Source organism: Rissa tridactyla, chromosome 23 (genome assembly GCF_028500815.1).
Source record: "Rissa tridactyla isolate bRisTri1 chromosome 23, bRisTri1.patW.cur.20221130, whole genome shotgun sequence".
Lineage (NCBI taxonomy): Eukaryota > Metazoa > Chordata > Aves > Charadriiformes > Laridae > Rissa > Rissa tridactyla.
The window spans coordinates 1,429,693-1,443,085 of NC_071488.1; the positions used below are offsets into that span (position 1 = coordinate 1,429,693).

Consider the following 13,393-nt stretch of genomic DNA (forward strand, 5'->3'; position numbering starts at 1 on the left):
CAGCTTCTGAAGCAGTAGGAGTTGTGAAGAAGTTTCCGTGGCAGAGAGAAACCAGCAACAGAGCTCTCCCCAATACCAGGGCATCAGAGGTTGGACAGGGCCCATTTCAATACTATCCCATATACTCAACAAGCTACTAAAGCCAAACCACAACTCTCACTTCAACAGCCAAAAGGAAGACCCACATGAAGTACCTATCCATGAAAGAAAAGCCCCTCAAGAAGCAAACCCAACAATAACAACAAACATCACTCCACCACCCACAAACTACCACAAAACCTACTGCTGCCCCACCCCATGCCCCCTTTGTCTCTGCTTGGAGAGAGATTGCCCTCAGCTGCCCCGTGTTTGTTAGCCAATGACCCAAGAACCCACTAAATATAAGTGTCCCCCCTCAAGCCTTTGCTTTTTTCCTGATGCTGGAGGTCTTTTGAGGGAGTTGTTGGTGTGAGGGTTAGTTACCAGTAAGGTACTGAATTTGAGCCAGTGTTATGAAGGTGGCTTAAGAACCTGAGCTGTCTGAAGCTTAGGAACAGGAAAAGCTGCTCTGAATGCAGCAGAAAGCTCTTTTCTGTTTCTCTGTGATGGATTGAGCAAGTGCTGGCACTTAGACTGGATGAATGATGGAGAAAACTCTGCCTTGACTACTTTTCCAGAAAGGACTTCATATTTGCATCACTTCATTTAACTGCAAGCTGTTTCTCTACCAAAACCCTTGGGCTGCCTCTCTTAGCAAGGGGGAGACATCTCCAAGAAAAACACTTAGGAGTGAGGAAGAGCCTGCACATCCATGGCCAGCTCTGCAGCCCTGCTCTGAGACCACCACAGGTACTTAATTCCTGTATTAAGAGATGAGGTGAAAAAAGTTTTCAGATGGTTTTAACCTGTATTATGGAGGACTGTTCTTTACTGCTGCTAGTGAAGGGTCTTTTCCAACCTAAATGACTCTATCTCTAGCTTGAATAGTCCTGGGGCTCCTCTAGCTCTTGTTTTTCTCTACTGGCTGTTTGTGTAGTTTCTCAAGGAGTTAAAGCCTTGGCTTGCAAGATCTTCTCTGATACCTGGGCTATAGGCTGCAGAGAGAAAGTCTGAGAGGCTTCTACCTGTTTTTGAACCCCTCTCTGGTGCCAAAGCACCTCCTTAACGTTTTGGAGAACAGCATCTTCACCTTTTGCTTGCTCTCCTCTCTTACCAGCATGTGCTTCAGAAGCCTGGCTAATTGCCGATGGCTTCATTAATTGCTGCTGGAGATCCTGCAAAACCTAGGAGCTGCGTAAACTGGTAGTGTCCAGAGGAGGGCATAGCTAAGCTGTGTTATCCAGGCTGGGATTGCAGGGGTGTGTGGGATAACTGGGATGCTCTCTGGGCTGTTGGAAATCCTGAGCCTTACTTCTAGTGCAGGTGGCTGAAGTACAGATGCCCATCCGCCAGGTGACAGCCGTGAGATGCTCCAGTGTAATGTGCAGCAAGATGGGCTTTTAAAATAACAAACAGCCTGATAAAGTGCTGGGATAAATGCAGCGACTGTGCTTTGTAAGGTCAGCTAACACAGTTGTCTCCAAGTCCAGTATAAAAAAGGAGTTTGAGAAACAGTCGTACTGTCTGAATGCCACATGTGACATGGCAGCAAGGGTAAGGCAGTGAGCAGTAGGTGCTGGTTGATTTTGGGCAGGTGCTGGCAGTGATGAGAGCAGATGGGCTGCAGCTGCGGAGCTGGGGGCAGGGAACGCAGCTCTGGGGGACATACAGGGAACATTGATCCCTTCTGATGCAATGGGGGGCTTGGGTCATGCATGGAAAGCACTGTCTGTCCCATCAGGGCTGGAAGAGGAGCCTGTGGGTCTGCTCTCCTGGGGACTGTTGGCTGCTGTGTGCTAGAAGTGCCTTTGGATGCTTTAGTGGTGATGTTGGAGGCAGGATGTCTTTATGGTGTGTAGGTAAACCCCCCAACTGCTATGCTTTGGAATTGCACCAGAAATGGGGACTAAAGAGCAAATCCCTGGCTATGAAATGCCCCTGGTGGCTTCAGCTCTTACCTGGTAGAGATGATGCCACCAGATGACTCTTCTGCCCTTCTCTTGCGCTTCCTGCCAGATTTTGAACCTGGTCTGGTGGAAGAAGGTGGTTTTTTTTTTTTGTGGTAAGCCAAAGCTGATCAGGAGAGAACAAATTCACCTTGTGAAGGCAGTGGCAGCCTGCAAGTGCTTGAGGTGCTGCTGACTCTTGTTGAGAACTTGGTGTGTCCTCTGAGAAGCCCCAGAGTTGCCAGGTGGCTCCCTCCTCCTGTGGGACAGTGGCTGGGGACAGCTATACTCAGTGAGACTTCAGTCTGGGATGGGACAAAGTTTTTTTTATGTGTCTGTAAGCTCTCCCACCTGAAACTGGAAAATTCTTGCTCTTAATTAGTTTCACGGTAATTTTTATTGGAGTTTTCATTTGAATTGTTCATTGTGGTGCTGCTGAGTTTAAACTACTGGTTAGCAGCTACTGGGGAAAGTGCTCTCATTTTGAAATGTTATTTTAACTCTAAAGTCTTTGGCTATAGAGGACCTAGTGTATCATTGTCAAGGGCAAATTTTGACTGAGTTGCTGTTTGCTTTCAGCTTACAAGCATCCAGGGGCAGACCAGTATCACCACTGGTGCTCTGGTGCTTGCAGTGTAGCTCCGACCTAATGTTTCCTGTCTCCCTGGGCTGAGCTGACTCAAATGCGTGGCATTTTGAATTTAACCACATTGATGCATCTGTCTGCCTCTGTTGACAGTGCTGAAAGTGTGATAGAGGCTTCTGAATGGCAGAGACGCTTTAAATGCCTTCTTAATTTCTTGCCCTTTTTTTTTTAATTAGGGAAAATAAAAATGTGACAGTTGCTGCCCAGCTTGTTGAAAGAGCAGACAGCTGTATTGCACAGACGCATTAAAATATAAATCACATGCTTTTTGGTTGCAATGCTATTGTCCAGAAGTGGTGGAGCTCAGAAGAGCTGGGCAAATGGGAAGCGTTTGCAGGCGAGTGATGTAGGGAACATGATCAACTGAGGCAACAAGCTCTTAAATAGGCAAGTTCCTCAGAGGAATACAGAGTACTGAAACCTCTGACTATGTAGGACCTCTCAAAGCGTGGGTGTAGCATGAATGGATGGGTGAAAAACCTTGAAGGGAGCTGCAGAAAGGCTCCTTTGTTCATGCTGCTGCTGTAACCTCAGTCTGCTGCTGTGCTGCGGTCACAGGCTGTAGTGGAGCAGCCCAGAGAGGGAATGGGAGGACGCACTCCCCTTACTGTGTATCGCCAAACAGCTTTGCCCTCCTTTGAATGTGACCACATGAGAGGCGAGCCCTTTGGCTACTTGGTGGGGAGCACAGCTTTATTACTTCTCTCTGAGTAGGCAGATCTGGAGCAGGTGTAAGTCACCCTCACCTCTGCTGACTCTGGGGAATTTGTGCCACTTCAGAGCTGCTGTCTCTTTAATATTTTTTTCTTTTGGCTCCAAGACAGTCTACTTGCTTTATTTTTGGCTTCAAACTTCTTGCTTTTTTAAATGATGTGTCCTTGCTCTGCAAATCAAACTGAATTTGGACTCCTGTAACCTGCCTAACCTTGCCACAAGTGACATATATGGGAGTATCTATTTCAATGCATGTCATGGCTGATACAAAAAAAAATTAAATCACTGCAAATCTAACAATTTCCGCTCTTCCTTAGTCTGATAATGCTGGTTCTTGCTAGCCTGGGAGTTTTGTGCTGAGCCCTTGGCTGCTGTACCTGCCTGGGGCTCATCTTGCTGGGGGTCCCTGATGCTCCCTGAATCCATTGGCCACACGAGGGAGCACAAGGCTTTGCTGGGGTCCAGTCTACAAATGGAATGATTTGGGGTAAATTAAATTGGGTTTTAATGGTGGATGGGGTCATAAAACCTCAAATTGTGAATACCTTAATGTCCTACCGCACTCAGCAGTGTGGTCTAGGGGTTAGGGCGCTGCCCGGAGAATTCCGGTGTTTGCTGGTAGCTCCTTGATTTACTGTGTTAGTCACCTTATGGCTGGCTCAGCTTTTCTGCAAGTTGTTTTGAGATCCACTGTGGGGAGCTGAGTATTTGTTATCAGCCCAGGTGGAAGCATTGCTTGCATTTCCATGGCTGCTGCACAGCTGGGGGTTTTCAGCTCTGAGTCAAGTGTGAATAGGGATGGAGGGGGAAAAAAAACCCAAAACAAAATAGAAAGCAGGTAGTTTGATGCAACAGAGGCTTTATTATATGAGATGTTGGTTATATATGATAGAGAATAAAGTAATGCATACCATTAGAGCAAGTATTCTCTGGCTTCCAGCTGGTACATCAGAGGTGGATATTTAAGTAGTCAGTTCTTCCAGAGTGAGTTGATCCACACAGTAGACCCCCTTGACTTGAAAGTCAAGTCCTGTTTTCCACCATTTTACATGTACTTGTCTTATTTCTGTTGGTTGCATATAGAAAAAAGCGCAGGTTTTAAAACTGGTTTCTTCACAAAATCTCCCCTGGAACAAAGTTAAAAGCAGAAAGAAACATGTATTCTTAGCAGTATTAGCATGGAAGGATCTAGTTTTTGTGGGCACTGGTCTAGCTGAGGCCACTTTGATGCAGTGTCATCCATGTGAGCGATTCTGCCCATGGTAGAACTCACATAGCCTTGACACTGGCAGTCACGAAAAAACTCTTCATGCAGTCGAGACCTGAGCCCACTGTAGATAATAGGGGACTGTAGGTATGAAGCTGAGACCTCTAAATCTAATGCAGAGTATAACACGGAGAGGATTAAACACAGGCAGGTTTGTAAAGGTATTACGTTATCCACAAGCCCCCGTGACTGCAGCAGAAGAGCTGTGCTTCTGAAAGCTGTGCCTGTGAACTCGGTTATGAGCGTGCATCTTGCTCTTCATCACCTTGTTGTTCTGTGGGCACCTCCATGGAGCTTATTCTTGCCCACAGTTGTAGTGGTAGCTGTTGGACCACTGGTATGAATAAGGGTATGAGCTGTGTTGGGACATGTGAGCTGGAACACATATCTGAGGGCATCTCATAACGCCTGGCTGTCCACAGTGTGGCATGCAGAGATGTTCCCTGCCCTGCAGGTGGGGCTGAGGGAAAGCCATGGTGCATGGACCAGGAGACCTGGGGCAACAGGAGGAAGACTGGTCTTCCACAAGGTGTGTCTCAACACACCGTGATGAACATGGTGCGGAGCACTTGGGGCTGCTCTGCGTGGTCTTCCTCACGGTGCACAGCTCGGTGCCTGCGGAAGCACATGGTGTGCATGACACGCACTTCACAACACCGGGGTTGTGGCACTGTGTGAAGCCCGGCGTGACATGCTTCACTCCGCCTGGAATATAGCACTGCTGCTTGTACTGGTAGCCATAGTAAGACATTGCTCTGGGATGGAGATGAACCTAAAAAAAAATAGGGAAGAAAGATAAGTGAATTCCCTGCAGATCACTGCTTGGATGGAGCCGGTTGCCTTTCTGCTGCTTAAGCTTGCTGCTCTGACTCGCAGCCCTCCTCTGCCTTGCAGAAACTGCACAGTGTTGCATTTAACTAATGATCTCTTTGAGAGCTTCAGATGCCATGTGAGCCAGGTAACTATTAACCCTGGAAGAAGGGAGTTCCAGGCGTAGCTGCGCAGTGACCTGCCTGCTTCAGTGAGTGAGGCAATGCCATATCTGGGGGATTAGTGCTGAGGTTCTCATCTTTTTGTGACAAGGGCTATCATTTATTTGCTTTTCAGATGCTTCACTTGAAACTGGAATTACTTTGTGCTAGTGCTAGGCAAAGCAAAAGACAGTATTGCCCTTCTTTATGCTAATTTGAATTGCAGAACAGAGGATTGCTATCTTTGTAATTGGCAGGGTGATGTGTCAGAGCTCTATTTTTAAAAGCCTGACATTCATTAGCGACAGGGGGACTTTTGAAAGTCTGGCTCAAGCTGCCAATGTCCCATATGAGTAGAAAAAGTCAAGTGTAACTCTCTGTGTCTTGGGATGCAGCTGTGTAGTTGCTTTACTGGCTAGTCACTACTCTGCTGTCTCTTGCTCTTTCTCTTGAGTTTGCTCCAGTAGAAGCCAGGGACTGAAGGGCTGTGAGAATCCCAGGAGGTGTCTACTCACATCTGGACCTCAGAATTAGCCCGTGGAGCACCCTGTAGAGCCAGGGCTGGCCTGCTCCTAGCAGGGAGATGGCCCATCTTAAAGGCAGGAGGGTGCAGGGTTCGTTGCAGCTGCTGGGAAGAGGCATTGCTGAGCTGTGGGATGTCGCAGCTGCCTCTGCCATACTTGGAAGACATGAGATGTCCATTCCAAAGATGTGATTGAGCATGGAGAAGTGCTGAGACCTTGGATTTCCTAATTAAAGTTTAAAATCTGACTGCAAATCAGCTTTGATCAGCATTAGCAAATGGCACTTGGGTGTCTGTTCTTTGCAATTTGGTGGCAGTTGCTCTTGGAGATACATGGGGCTTCTCTAAGAACAAGCTCTGAAGGGTCAGGTCCCAGCTGCTGTAGATCAACATAATTTGTTTACAAAGATTTCAGCTGACAGTTAACTGCAGACACAGGAGGAATGCCAGGCAGGACTGGATCGGGGCTTTCTTGCTATGTTTTGAAAGTGGGAAGGTAGTATTAGCTCTTGTAAAGAAGAATCCCCCCCAAAATGTGTATGCAAAGGTTTTGAATACACAGAAACCAAACTTTCCTTCAGTTATTCCAGATAGCAATTAGCCTCTCTGGTATAATAAAAGTAATCTACATTAGTCTGATTAGGATGGTGAAGGTCAGCTGCCAATAGAAATAGTTATTTGAACTACTAAAATGAGTGGCCTGTAATATAGGAGAAATCTGGAATTCAAATTTTTCAAAGTAAATTAAAGATAAGGGTACCTAAATGGCCAGATCAAAGTGCAAACATCGCGTCCCAAATTGGGCAAGGTTACGTGAATCTCAGGCACCCCATTAAAAGCCTGTCTCTGACTGCAAGAAAAAGTAATACCCAAAAAGGTCCTTTAAAGAAACATTACCCTTAATTCACAGTGTCAGAGCATTCCTGCAGGATCTAGAGTCAAGTTCAAAGTACTAAAAACAACTATTTTGCTAGTTAGAAATAGAAATAGGCAAATAACTTACCAAGCTCCCCGGAGAGAATAAGAACTGGATTGGAAGCTTGGAAACGCGTGTTTTTATATCATCTTTTAGACTGCATGGAAAACCTGAGCCACTGTGTATCAAATCCTAATTAGATACAGGAGAGAATTTGTTCATATGCAGCTTTTTCATTGTCTGTAATTATTTTACTCACTAGTGATTATTAGTATATTGCTATCCCCAGATACCACAAAATGCACCTCACCCTGTGGGTTCTTTCCATTTTAAATCTTTATGGGAGAAGGAAAAGCCGCCTTTTATTACGTTGACCTCATTAGTTATGTAAAGAAATCTATTCCTGTCCTCTTAAAGCTGCTTTTAGCAGATGGCCAATGAGAAAGCAGCATGGGGGAGTGGGCAATGATCATCCTTACTCCTTTTTCCCTTTTGTTCATTTAAATTAGGTAGGCATCTTGGGGCATTGAGGAATCTGACTCTGCAAGGCTGGGAGAGGTGGACCCAAAGCTTGGCACTCACCTACTTATTGTCAAGCTGATCTAGTGTTCTTCAAACTTAATAAGAGTCATTCCTTGATTTTTATAAGGCTTTGTGTTTGGTTGCTTTTTATGACTGGGAATAAGGCCAGTGGAAGGTGTGGGCAAGGCCATACCACCTTTTGGTGGGGTGTAAAACTCAAGGCTGTGTCCAGGGCTTGTCCTGTGGCGACTGAAATCTGCTTGGTAACTGGCATAGCTAAACTTGCAAGGAATCATGGCTTTGCCAAGGATTTAGAAGCTGGCTAAGGGGACAGTGCTTTATAAGGGCAGCTGTGGTCCTATGGGCACTTTGATTTGATCAGACTTGATTAGCAACTGTGCTTGTGATATCTGGTTGGGTTCCTTGGGTGAGAAACAAGGAATTACCAGGTTAGACTAGATTATGGCATCCCAGTGACAGCAAAGGGGGGAGTGCTTTTCTAATGACCCCCATTGCCTTACTCTGACCATCCCAACAGCTGGTGGTTTGCACCTAGACATCAGCTGTGCTTGTGCAGATGCTGCCTGTCCATGTGCCTTGTGCTTGTCCATCAGAAGGTAAACTGCTCCCTACATGTGATGTAATTAGTAGCCTCTGACGTCTTGAAATGCATCCTTTAAATTGGGTATGTGCTGGCGTTCATTATAATGGAGTCCAGCTTGAAGAGCATTGTTCAAGTAAAATATTAATGAGCATTAGTAAGGGGCTTTAAGAGGTCCTGTTATGAGGATGCCATTTATTAGTCTCTGTCAGTGCTATTCTTGTTTTATGTATGGATAAACATACGTCTGCATGAGCATGGTACCTGGAAGGACCATCTTAATTTATCAGTAGAGCAAAGCTGAGGCGTGGGGTGAGCACAGGCTCTGAGATGGGCCATGCCAGGAGTCACGACTGTGGTTCAATGAAGTTCAATGTTCTTGTCATTTTTTTCACTTTTTCCAGCTCAGAGTATCTCTTTAGAAAGAGGCCAGCTGATTCCAGTGGCTGAGCTCCCTGATTTTACATAACTAGTAAACATAATACAAGTTTCTATATTATAAAGGGCAGTATATTTATAACCCTCAATACTGACTCCTGTTGCAACCCCTCGTTTTGGGACGAAATGATGGATACGGGCAGTAAGGCCAGTGTTGTGTGTTGATATCATGTGTTGAGCAATAGTCAATGCCTTCTGCTTCTGGGGAAAATATTTTTTCCAGTGGGCAGGCAGATAAAGCGGTGTTCAATTAGCTAAGTTTAACTTGGAAGTAATTCTCACTGGCAGCAGCAATTCCATCTCTGGTGTGGTATGGATGTGGAGCAGACCATTGCAGAGCTCATAACACATGGACACCCTCAGCTGCTGGCTAATAACCCCTGGCAATGGAAAAAGGAGTATTTCTTCCCTGAGCCTCAAATTACTTTTATACACTTTCCTAGTCAGGTTGGCGGAGAGGACATCTTTCTGGGCACAAAGTCCTTATTAGCCAAAGCCACCATGTAATTGTTGTATTTATTTTGAAGGTTCCTGCCTCACCTGCTGTGGTGTGCACACTAAACCACACACATTTTTTGTTTTAACCTTCATAAATCTATTTGTGGTGTTTCGCTTGTCTCGGGAATCGATTTGATTCTTTATGTGTCTGCTGCTTTTGAACCGTGTAATCAAATGGATGTCTTAAGAGAGTTCCCTGCTCTTGTGGTGAGCTCTAGCTTGGTTCTTTAAGGTTTTATACATCTTTCCTGAATAGCCTTACAGATAAAGGACCATTAAAGTCTTTTGAAGAACCTTAATATTTCAGTTAAATACAGAATAAATATTTGTCCTGTCAGCACTTTGAGTGCTTGAAGGTGTTGATGGCTTTTCTGTGGCTCAGGTGTTCTTTCTGTCTCCTGATGGATGCAAAGATGATTTTTTTTTTTTGTTAAAAGCTTTGGTTTTTAAGGTGCTGGAATTTGATTCTTAAGCTTGTTTTAACTGGCAAATTGAGCTGACACATACAATGTTTTGTTGCATTACTTCCTTATGGACACACTCTTTAGGTACTGAGTTTTGGCTGTGGTTCCCTGGTTGACTCATCACTTTTATTTCGTTGTCTTCTCCAGCAGTGCTTGAGCTGACAGTTGTAATAATCTTGTTTAAAAAAAAAAAAAAGAATACATATGACAACATCAGTTGTGTAGAACACTAATTAGCTTTTACGATGTGCTTTGGAAATGCTTTCAGAAAGCATTGGCGTGCTTGCTGTCGGTGTTGTTAACCTTTATGTTCAGATAAATCAACCCTGCAGTGCTATTAACCCCGAGCGGGCTGCAGCAAAGAAAACAAGTCCCAGCACTGTGGGTTCCTCTTGCATTGGATTGAAGATCTCAACTTTTCAAGACAGAATTAGTACATTTATAAAATAAGACTTAGCTGAGGATAAAACTCAATGTTAACTTGAAAATAGTAATTAGATATGTAATTCCAATGTTTTTGAGGAATTACTGTAGGGATAAATTACTACCCAACCGAAGCTGAGATAAAGACATATGTCGCAATTTGCATGGTTATCTTCAATTACAGAAAAGGCAGAGCCAATTTTCCAAAGGAATTACAAATATCTTATGTAATCCTCAAACATTATGACATGAAGATAAAACTTCGTATGCAATTAAAGTAGGAAAGCATTCCGGCCATTTCCCATTGTTGTGGAAATCTTGATGGAGGTTTCTACTCCACAGTAGTATATAATACAATGAGGTCTAGTCCTGCCCTTCAAAGTCATTTTGCTGCCAATCTGATGATATATACAGTGTTTTCCTGAGATTCCTTGGAAAGGGGGAAATTTATTCTGCAGCGTTACCGCACCCACCTCTAACTCCACCAAAGGAAGGCTTTTCCTTGCAAGAACATGCTGCTGCTGGGAGAAAGGGAGAAGACTTTGAGGTGAGGTTTACTACAACAGAACAGCCCAAACGAGCCCTCTCTGTTACTACAGAAGTAGCAAATTATCTTTATTTTTAAGTAAAATAAAGTGTAAATCAGCATGGACAAGTTGCTACCTGCAGTGGCCCGGTGGGAGTGTCTGTGTGGCAAACGCCGCTGCCATCCTTGGCATCTGTTGCTGACTCAGCTGCTGAGTGTCAGAAAGCCACCACCTCACACTGCTGTTTACCATGGATGATAACCCCACACTGGCGGTTGCAATTCATCAGCAATTGGGGTCCCAAAATGCATCTTCCACTTGTTGTTCTACATGTGTAACACCTATTGTTATTATTATAATAGCTTGAGGTGTCCCTTTATTGAAGAAGCGACTCACTGGAAAAAATGCCTGACGAAGTCTTGCATAAGCCACACACTATTTATTGCTTTTTTGACATCACCCAAGTCAGGTCATGATTTATAGCGTCACAGTATGGGACATTTAATGTCATATAAAATATGGTCTTACCCTTTTTTCTTTTTTTATTGTCCAAGCTTTCCTGTTTGAAGAAATGCATGCTTGGTGTCTAATTGGAACAGCCAGAGCTTTGACCAGACTTCGACTGAGGCTAATTTCACCACAAAACCATGAACCTCGCTACCCCTAGGCTAAGAACACAAGTTATCCCTCACTTTTGCAACTTTTCCTGGGCTGAGTCAAGTACGTTTTCTTCCAAGCAAATGGCTGTTTACCACCTGCCCAGGAACAAGTCCATTCATGGAGGATCTCAAGCATGAACCATATAAACATTTTGTCTTTCTTCAGCATACTGAGGCAGAGTAACCCCTCTATATAAAGTTTTGAAATAGCAGAGACTGGAAGGCAGTAAAGTACAGGTCATATGGGGTAGAAGGACAAACTGATAATTACAGAGAGCAATTTATTTAAAACAATTGGCATTCATTAACCAAGTTAAGTCTTGAAAGAAATGTGTTTAGTAATCGATTAGGATGTTATACACATAGGTGATTCATGCTTTGAGCAGTCTAAGGGCGAGTATAAAAGGGCTCGACATCAGATCTTGTGCGACCATTTCTCTTGTCTTATTTCCCTTGTGAAGTAGGTAAGTTTCATCTGAATTCCACTTTCTAACAAAGCCTTTGTTTGTAGTTTTAAGTCAGGGTGAATCATGTGCAAATATTCTGATATCAATCTGAAGTTTTCTGGGTGTAAATTGATACATTTGTGACTGTTCAGCTATTGGCTTTGGTAAATGCAGATCTGGACCATGAGCTCCAATTTTTCATGAAAACTTATTTCCAGGTGATATTGTGTTCAATATGAGCTGTATAGGTATCTTCTAGGAACTGAGCTAGAAAAATTCTGCCTTTCCCTCTAGCCTGTTGGCACTCTTTTATTATAATGTTTGATTGTGAAACTTCTAAGAATTTGTGCCTTATTTTTATGCTATTCCCTTGTGCTTCAGATCAACCACAGCTGAAAGATGGTGCACTCCTTAAGCCCGTGCACTGACGGCAGTGCCTCCCCGTGTGGGGTGGCTGTGCCACAGCCCATCGCTGACAGCTGCAACGAGCCCTGTGTTCGTCAGTGTCCTGACTCCAGGGTGGTGATCTACCCTCCGCCAGTGGTTGTGACCTTCCCTGGCCCCATCCTCAGCACCTTCCCCCAGCAGAGCGTCGTGGGATCTGTGGGAGCCCCTGAAGTTGGAACTGGCCTCAGTGCTGCTGCCCGTGCACCTGGGGGCTTACACGTTTATGGTGGGGCAAGATGGGGACGGGGATACCCGATTGGAAGCTGTAGACCATGCTAAACCTAGTGAGAGCTGCTGCTGAAAGAAGAACGTCCAGAAGATGACAAGCAGGATGTAGATACGTGGTTGAGCTGCAGGGTACAGCGTTTAGGAAGGGCTGAGCGTTTGGGGCTGCCATTAAATGCATCTGTAGATGCTCAGGTCTTCTGAAACATCCATTTACGTCCTTTTCAGATTACCCTTCCTGATTTTCTTTTTCCACTGTCTTCCTGTCTTTAAGTGCTCTGATCTCAACGCTATGGACTATATCGCTAGTTCCTTGGGGGCTTGTGGGTATCACTGTGGCAATGCGAAGGGATCTGGTATGACACTCATTTTAGATCCCTTTGTAGGATCTTTCTGTGGCTACTGATGTATTAAAAAGGATAGCGGCGTCAACCAGCCTATGCTCTGTTCCTGTGCTCTATGCATCTTGCTGTGATCAGGGCTGAGTTACCAACACAGAGCTGCAACAGGGAAGCAACGTCAGTTATTACATGAATCATCTTGCATCAAACCACAGGTTGTGGGCAATTTGTAATCTGTACTGTATAATCCTGCCTCTGTATGATCTGCTTCTTTCTCATTAAACATGACATTGCAACATGTTATTGGCCTCTATGCCTGTGTGCATGTCTGTGTTCCCCTCTGCTCCTCCTAATTCAGGTGCCTGCTGCACCAAGCTGATCCTATCTCTCTGCTTCACGACAATGATCTTCTTGAGAGATTTGGCGGTGGGTTGTGCGTACATCTTTCTTCCACAGCAACATTTATGCTGTAGCTGTCCCTTCATGAAAATGCTGCCTGCATCTTTGCTTTCATTGCTCCTGGTCTTGCTCAGTTCTGTGGAGCGTTTTCCTCAATATTGGCTTTTCTGGCACAGTGGTACCTGTTGTCCTCAGGCTCAACATCCCCATCCAGGCAGTGACACAATGCACCAGAGCAGAGACACATTTGCTGTCAAAAGAAAAGAGATAACAGTCACAAAAACTCAAGGTTCCACAGCCTGGTGGGTTTATGTAGATGGCGAATGGGGGTAGGAGAAGAGA

General features: G+C 44.7%; 2 protein-coding genes across 2 annotated transcripts; one reads left to right on the top strand and one right to left on the bottom strand.

Moving 5' to 3' along the window:
• Window positions 1-4,946: 4,946 nt before the first annotated feature.
• Window positions 4,947-5,402, bottom strand: LOC128901170 (proline-rich protein 9-like). Its single transcript, XM_054183009.1, has one exon. The coding sequence runs from the start codon at window positions 5,400-5,402 to the stop codon at window positions 4,947-4,949; it is 456 nt and encodes a 151-aa protein (XP_054038984.1).
• Window positions 5,403-12,038: 6,636 nt separating this feature from the next.
• Window positions 12,039-12,365, top strand: LOC128900940 (claw keratin-like). The gene has a single exon (XM_054182630.1). The coding sequence runs from the start codon at window positions 12,039-12,041 to the stop codon at window positions 12,363-12,365; it is 327 nt and encodes a 108-aa protein (XP_054038605.1).
• The last annotated feature ends 1,028 nt before the right edge of the window (window positions 12,366-13,393 follow it).